The sequence below is a fragment of the Bolinopsis microptera genome, chromosome 5 (assembly GCF_026151205.1).
Source record: "Bolinopsis microptera isolate Bmic1 chromosome 5, MBARI_Bmic_1.0, whole genome shotgun sequence".
In the NCBI taxonomy this organism is placed as follows: domain Eukaryota; kingdom Metazoa; phylum Ctenophora; class Tentaculata; order Lobata; family Bolinopsidae; genus Bolinopsis; species Bolinopsis microptera.
Window position 1 is genome coordinate 18,091,060 of NC_087076.1, and position 8,605 is coordinate 18,099,664.

General features: G+C 38.3%; 2 protein-coding genes across 2 annotated transcripts in view; one reads left to right on the plus strand and one right to left on the minus strand.

Moving 5' to 3' along the window:
* LOC134814978 (exosome complex component RRP45-like) overlaps positions 1-8,605 on the plus strand; it is a 112,171-nt gene that overhangs the window by 38,154 nt on the left and 65,412 nt on the right. The window lies entirely within an intron of this gene.
* LOC134814975 (nucleoporin 88-like) lies at positions 1,577-8,587 on the minus strand. Its single transcript, XM_063823368.1, has 13 exons — positions 8,311-8,587; positions 8,041-8,189; positions 6,838-6,963; positions 6,524-6,651; positions 6,172-6,292; positions 5,874-6,039; positions 5,464-5,692; positions 4,593-4,773; positions 4,237-4,383; positions 3,988-4,126; positions 3,567-3,697; positions 3,092-3,316; positions 1,577-1,922 (listed from the first exon to the last, which is right to left on the minus strand). Exons 1-13 carry the CDS (start codon positions 8,491-8,493, stop codon positions 1,862-1,864), a joined length of 1,986 nt encoding a protein of 661 aa, XP_063679438.1. The 5' UTR covers positions 8,494-8,587; the 3' UTR covers positions 1,577-1,861.

The window sequence follows — 8,605 nt, forward strand, 5'->3', positions numbered from 1 at the left end:
AATTTTTGCAGCCCGGTTGGTATGGCACAGAACCCTCGAAACAGCCGGTACCAAAAAATTTCGATCTCCGACTTTTATTTCCAAATATCGTCTTACCAAAATTACAGAACTTCGTAATAGAGGTGTTTTTGTTCATTTTCTTGTTTTTTATAGTAACTAAGTCATGAAGATCCTTGTCTTCACTTTCACTATCTGGTGCGACGAATTTCAATTATTTAATGACCATTAATGACCATTAATGACCATTAATGACAATTAATGACCATTAATGACAATGTCAGTTTTGACAAAATTCCATCTACTGACATTAATGGTCGTTGCAACCCCCCCCCCCTGTTTTTCAGGGCTTTGAAATTTGCTTACGTTAGCAATGGCATACAGCCTCACAGTACAAAGCTGCTCTTTGTCTGATAGCAGCGCGTTTTATGATCTCAGATCCTTTATATTTTTATCATGCTTCTGTAAACTAAGTTGCTCTTAGCATATGTGTTATATAATGTATCTCGTATCTTTGTAAAAACTCGAAGCATGCTTTAATCTAACATATCCAAACTCAGAAGCAAGAAGCAATGAGGCTGTTAATATTAACAATCACCCTATCCATTCTCGGGTCTGTAAGCAGTTGGGATTGCTACGATCAGAAGTGTTGGGGTACCGGGCGAAACAAAGACACTTACATCAAATGCGATCAGTCGTACCAACACTGTGACACTAACTACAACGGATATCCCCAGTGTCAGTGGGATGGCGATTCTGGGAACGGGACCAGCTGCCAAGGTTACTTCTCCTGCTCCTACCACAGCAATGGGGACGCCTACTGCAACAAAGATGATAATTACTTCTTCATAGCTGGTTGTGTAGGATTTTCTATATTTTTCATTTTGATACTCATGTGCATTATCAAGAAATCTATAAGCCATAGAAGAAGAGGATTTAGACTCGCTGTCGTCCAGATCATCGATGCTGAGGCTTCTCCAACCGATTATGGCGCAACAGCTTACTCAGGACAACCAGGTGGTCACCCAGCACAACCAGGTGGTTACCCAGCACAACCAGGTGATTACCCAGCACAACCACCCCCTCCTTATGATTCCGATGCCCATCCGGCCGCCAAAGAATGAGTACTCTTCTAATCCAAACTACCAAGGTCCTTGAAGTTACAACTGGTTGAAATATAATTGCCATCATATTGCAACCAATATGGGGGGAGGGGGGATGACTGAACGTTAAAAAGCTTGTTCAATGTTAAGGTATTAACTTACGTTAATCATATTAAACTTGACAAATAAATAATTTAAGGGGATTAATACATGGCACATAGTTCATGATACGGTCTAATGAAAGTGGATATGAAATCATAATAATGACTTACTCTGGCTAGGAAGTCTCCGAAGTCTTTATTGGTAGACTTTTCAAACTCCCAATCCCATATCCAACATCGCAACATTCATTTATTGGCTAGCTTTCAATAATATTTGATTAATTTGTGAGAATAAATGTAATTTGTTTTCATACTGCGGTTATTCTCATTTCTATTTCTAAACGACGCAGCTACCTTTAAAATGAACTTGTTATTGGGATTATAAATGAACGTTATTCAAATGAAACAAAATTGTTTATTATGTGTTCAGACTTCAAACTTTAATAAATAAACACATCTCAATAATATGAACTTGTCAAAATCAATATTATAAAAACTTAAAAGTGTCCCCTGGGATTCTTCTAGTTTTATTTTATAAATAGCAATAACACGAAGTATGTCGAAAGAGGAGTCAGTAAAATTATTTATACCATGTTTATTGTTTAACCATATCAGTTCATCAGATGAAAACGTAATCGTCCATAATAGTTGCCATCAATGTCACGAGAACTGAGCATTAGTAGATTTGATCCTTGAAACCAACGAATTTATTTGATTATCACTGAAATAGAAAAATGTTATGAACAAATAACAGACTAGGTTCTCATAACTAAACCAACATGCACAACTTTGTTAAAGAGATCATGAAGTGTAAATTTGCGAATTCTTCAAAAATACTCGAAACTTTGGTAGTGAGCTAGGCTTGATAATTCTGCCGCAATCCCAAAATAGCTCCGTCGTAATTGCTTCACAAGCTGAGATAATATGGGGCATATCAATTACATTTTTCCAAGTTGCGGCTAGGTGACAGGATAGCATATACGACATGTGTAAAAACACCTGATTTTAATCGTCCATAAAAAGTTTTCTGTTGGTTATTTTTTTGAACCGACAAGATTACCATCAGGTATAAACCATTATATTTCACATATCTTCCTAAATTTGGTGTACAGCGATTAATCTAGTTCCTACAAGCAATTAAAGGCAGCTCACTTCATGGAACTTGAATGTAGCACGAAATCCTGGAATAATAGCTTAATTTTAATGCCATCATGTGCGGCTGTGTTTCAGCTATCTTCATGCACATTTTGCTGATATGCCAACGAAATTAACTTGCTCAAAATTCAAAAAACATGGTTTTTTGGCATATTTTTGGCCCAAAAATCGGTTTTTTGCGATTTTACCTGGGGAAACTCAGACTTATCATTTCAAAACCACGTTTAATCGATTCTTCGGTCAAAAGTACGTCTAGAAAGATGTATGTGGAGTCCCTAGCGTATCGAGCAGAAAATGCCCGTAAGAGCTTTTACTAGTAAATCTATAAAACAATTATTTGACGCTTGTGTATATTATGCACATTATACAACCACAATTTTCGAAAGATAAAAGTCAAATCTATCAAGTGTCGTTAATTTGAAGATTTTATCAAATAAATCGGCGCCACAGCACATGAATAAAAATGTGCATTTTAACACTGTTTCTATTGCGGTGTCTGACAGTTAGCCGCAATCCAACAAAATAGGGCGATCTTCCAGTATCGATTTCACGCGACATAATTAAGTTACGAATCTTGGAATTCCGAGCCCTATTCTTATATTACTGTTTCTATGTGATAGTATATGTGAAATGTTTTGACGATTAAGTCGGGGACACTTCATGATCCCTTTAACAAAGGAAATGACATCTTTTAAAGCAAATATTCATCAAAGAACTTCTAGAAATGTAACTTACTTTTCTTTAAGAATAGCCCTAACACGGTCCTGCTGCTCATCAGACAGCGAGGGCAGGTTTTTACCAGTTTTGTTCTGGAACTTCAATTTCTGATGAAGTTGCTCAGCGTCCTGTTTAAGGGATTTAAGGGACCGGGACATTGAGTGCATCTCTTCTTTGAAGGATAGCTCAGCTGAAGATAAGTCAGGGAGCAGGTTTTGAACTTCTCGCATCACACCGGATACTCTGTGATAGTTGGGCGTTAACCAAAAATGTTTATTGTAAAACCGATATTAACAGTTTGCAATTAGAATTTAGATGGGAATCATCCGTCTCATCCGTTTCGGTATATGCATTCCAATTTCCAGGGAATGTATATACCGAAACGGAAAAGTAAAAAAATGATTATAGTTCTCATCCTAACGAAGAAGAATGCCAAAGAAAATTAAAGCAACCTAATTCCAGATATAAATTTGAATGTAAATGATGAACTTACCGCTGTCTCAGCAGTTGCTGGCGTTTTGATATTCTGCTTGATCTGTCGCAGAGTTTTTCTGATTCACCCGCTAACTCTGACACGGAGTTTTGAAGTTCTGATAACTCACTCTTGTGCTGAGTTTGTTGTTCCTGCGGTGCAAGTTAGCGGTTAAAGTTAGCTGACAAAGTTAGCAGTTAAAGTTAGTGGACAAAATTAGCGGTCAACGTAAGCAGCAAAGGTTAGCGGTCAAAGTTAGTTAATAAAGTAAGCAGTAAAATTACTTAAAAACAATAAGTTACTGTTAACAAGATCTCATAAAAATGAGAGGCAGATTTTGGGATTTAGATTGTGGGGGAATCTAGTAAGCAGCGAACATATTAATTAGTTTCGATGTTCCTTAATGAAAACAATCTAAATCACTGACATATTACATCAATACCTGTAATAATGACATGTGATGGAGCAGTTCTCCTCTAGCCTTGCTCTGTTTAGCGATGTACTCTTCCCTAAAAACTTGCGTGCTCTTCATGAGAAGTTCCAGTAACGCTTTCTGGGACATCCCCGCACTGTTGCCACACCTGAACATGTTAATGGAAGTTAGGATCGTGTCCGAGAGTGATATTAATTCAGAGTGGCAGTATTTCCTGTATATTATGCAAGTATATTATTATATGCAGCTAACTGTTACCTTAACAAGGGGTTACTGATGTTCCTAGCCAGTATTCCCTGTAGCTTCTGACTGAACAGTTGAGAGTGGACTTGTTTCATTGGACTAGCACAGTGTGAGGATTTGTCTCCGCCTGATAACAGGGGTATCTCTTCTCGGTGTACCGATCTAATTGGGATCAGAAATAATTAGATGGTTTTAATAAGATGGTTTTAATTAGATGGTTTTAATAAGATGGTTTTAATAAGATGGTTTTAATTAGATGGTTTTAATTAGATGGTTAATTGTAATGTGATGATATATTGAACAGGTGACCTTATTTTGCTAACTGAATGTTAATAAACATTGAACACGTTGGTTGTTGAGATTTAGTAAACCTGATAGGTAGAGATATAAACTCAGCGTTGCTGATGAGGACGAGTAGGTGAGCACCTAACATTGGGTCCTGGACTACAGTGCTGCCAAACAGACAAGTAGGGTCCCCGGCTCCCACCGGCTGCACACACAACATGTGCTCAGCAACACACTCACACTCCAGGTTGAGCTCACCGTCCTCTGCTGTCAAGATAGAGTGATTACTGATTAGTGCAGTGGGATTTAGTGCAGTGGGATTTAGTAGAGTGGGATTTAGTAGAGTGGGATTTTGTGGAGTGGGATTTATTGGAGTGGGATTTATTGGAGTGGGATTTATTGGAGTGGGATTTAGTAGAGTGGGATTTAGTGTAGTGGGATTTAATGGAGTGGGATTTAGTGGAGTGGGATTTAGTAGAGTGGGATTTAGTGGAGTGGGATTTAGTGGAGTGGGATTTAGTGGAGTGGGATTTAGTGGAGTGGAATTTAGTGGAGTGGGATTTAGTGGAGTGGGATTTAGTAGAGTGGGATTTAGTGGAGTGGGATTTAGTGGAGTGGGATTTTGTGGCGTGGGTTTTTTTGGAGTGGAATTTAGTGGAGTGGGATTTTGTGGAGTGGGATTTAGTGGAGTGGGATTTATTGGAGTGGGATTTAGTGGAGTGTGATTTAGTGCCGTAATTTTATATAGTTTTGTATAAGATAAGTAAAGTTTTGCCATCACGGAGGGTAGACATTTTAGTATGTACTGAGGGTAATAATAACCCTCGTGCTGGTCACACATATTCGTATGAGGTCTCAGGTAAGTGTCAGAACTCCCTGCACTGGAGAGTTGAGAGTCTCGTATTATATTTGTGCACGTGAATGATTGTCGTAACAACAGCATAAAAACAAACATACCTTTTACAAAGTGCTCTAGACGTTGAACTGCGGGAAGAAAAACACTGTGTATTCCGGTATTGTGCCGGACAAAATACCGGTCTCGAGCAGTGGGATCAGGGATCAGACTGATAGCACTGACATCCTCGTCACTACTTTGTGTACACGTGCTCTCTCCTTCCTCCTCCACTAAATCTGGTAGCTCTATTTCAACTGTCTCCAGCAGGTACAAACACTCCTCTTCTTCAACCTGTTATAAACGTCAGATAAAAGCACTAGCAGCTATAGATTCTGCATATTATTTCTTTTATCCTGGTTTTATTCTCAAGCGTTATGGATAAACCATATACGGTAACCTGACCACGGACATTAAACGCACGGTTGGTAAACATTAAAAAGTTACTTAGCACAAGGTTAAGGTCAAAGTCTACCTCAGAGTCCTGAAGAAGAGCCAAGTGTTGGAGAGTACCAGAAAGTGTAGCAACGGCAAGAACAGGAGGGTTGGACTGCAAACACAGAATAGAACAAGCATCTAGTTCGTAATTCTCGTTATCGGGAGGCAGAACTTTTAAAGGTCCTCTCAGCTCACTCCTAGAACTGCAATAAGAAAGATCTGTTACAAAAATGTAATTTGATAACTTCATGACACGACTGATAAGATCAATAACTGAAAAGAGAGTAAACATCAAATATTCAGCTTTTTAGTAAAAAAGAAATAACAAAACTTACGTTCTATTATTATTTAATGGGAGACTTAAAGTAAACACATCAGAATTTTCCTCCAAAACAAATACAGTAACAGCTTCTTCCCCTTCGACCACTGGCCCAAACGTAAACGAAACCATACTCCCTGAAAGCAAGTGTAAAGGATGTAAAATAGGAATATATGCGTGAAAATAAAAACATTTAAAGATAAGAATCAAGACACTTCCAATATAAATTCAGTCAATTAAAAATGCGTATAAACTGAATGAGCCGTAGAAATTCCTTAGCCGTAAAGTTTCAACCAATCAGTCACAGCTCAATTATTCGTATGAACAATCCACTGAACAAATCACTGAACAACAAACAAAGCACTGACCAGCTTGCGCGGATAGCAAAGATGGGCCGGCAGACACGTTTAGGCAGTGTAGATAAGGTATGATACTGTCCGTGTTGAAGAGGGGGTAGCTTGCAATTGCACAGGCTGGCTCCTCCGTGGAGTACACTCTGAGGATAAATTATGATAGTAACCATAGTAACTATGAGTAATGATAGTAATTATTATAGTAAAGAAATTTCGTTTCATTTTGTAAAAAAAAACATAGCAGACCATAGGTCATATTATTGTTTAACAAATTGAAACAAAATATAGAAAGTGAAACCGAAAATAATTGTCATATCGTGACAAACAACCTCAAAATATTGTCTGAAGTAAGGGCGACGAGGTGAGTGTCCTCAGTATGTCCAAAGTGCCACTTAACATCAGCCGCCGATATCTTCGTATGTCCTTGAAAAAATCTGGCTGCAATGAACGTACACCTGATAAACAAAGCTGTTAAATTATAGCCGATGGTTGCAAGAAGCATCCCCTAGACATCTAACGTCTCCATTCTCAGACAGATATTAGTTTTATGATTTATCGGACAAGAGAATTAATTCAACACAGCATTATATAGGCAAGATCATGGTCAACATGCCGCAATACCTGTTGACTTCTCTTAAATGAACTAACTGTAAAGTGGTCCCATTCCGACAGTCGAAACTTATACATATGAGTATTGCTGAAAGCACAGTGTAAGGCCTACACGGACCGCCTCTAACTAGCCAATCCCTGTTTACATGCCGTGTAGCTAGCAGGGGACTATGACATGTAGGTGCAATTAAAGTTGAAATTTTGGCTCTAAACTCCCCGAGATTTTTTCTGATACGAGATTGGGGACGGGTTCTATAAACAATTAACAAACATATTATACAATAAGCACAAGGTTCACAATTCAAGAGATCGATTTAATAGAAGCGGCAACGCAAAAACGCGGCTCTACGGTGCAACCAAATTGTTTGCTACCAAGATAAAATGACTTCGCGCGCTACAAATACTGAACAATAATTTTGGACAGTCAGAAGGACTTTCTACAAAATTGTACCAAATAAAATGGTCGAAAATCAAGTGTTTTAAAAATAACATAGAAATACAAATTTCTTGAAACTTTTCAGATAGAAAAATAATTATAATAGCAATAATCTGTGAGAGTTTGGGCGAATTTCTATGTGCGAAACTTGAGATATCACTTCAAACACAAGGAAATATCTTCAAATTGGTGGTTTTGAGTGGTACTAAGGTATTTATCTCGAGATCATGTTGATCAATTTTCTTTAAACTTTCCAGATGGTAAAAAACAAGTCGTTTAGCTTATACGAACGGCTATCACAGTATCTCCTTCAGAGTATGTCAAGGTCTCTCAAAGTGGTGGCAATACCGCAACATCGAGTACTATTGAGGACTTTGAAACAAAATACGAGGCATGTTATGCGGTATAACATTGCATGGGGAATGCCAGCCGCATATAAATCGCTTTGACTGAAGTTACACAATACCACACATTACACAATATGTACCTGCAGGTAGTGATTCCGTTGGGTTTCCTCCGTCTTGGAATTTCAACTACAGCAATGCCGTGCTCACCCCAAAGCAGCAACTTTTGTCCCTTAGGACTCACCGATATATGGGATATCGTGAAACTTGGTATTTGCGACAACATCAACTCCTGAAAATTAATGTTCAAGTCACTTGCTGTCATGATCAAAATGTTTTATTACTAAACTCATCAAGCCTTGGTGCAAACAGAGCTGATAAATAGAAAAAAAGGGGGAAAAAACCTGTCATACCTGTGTTTGAAGGGGTTTGTCAGGCTGTAGATCTCTGTGATAGAAGATATAACAATGAGAATTATCTGGATTACACACATACACCTCACCGTCGTGCTGGGTAACCAGGTCTGCTCTACAGCTACAAAACTCAATGTCCTCTAGCTCCGGAAACAGTATGGGTTGACGAGATGTGGGGGCCATGTTCGCTACTGCACAGATATTGGGCTTTAAAAGTGATGTTCAGTTTCATACATACAAAAGAAAGAAAATTTCTTTGAAAACTTACACAGATATGTTGAATCTTAATCACAGA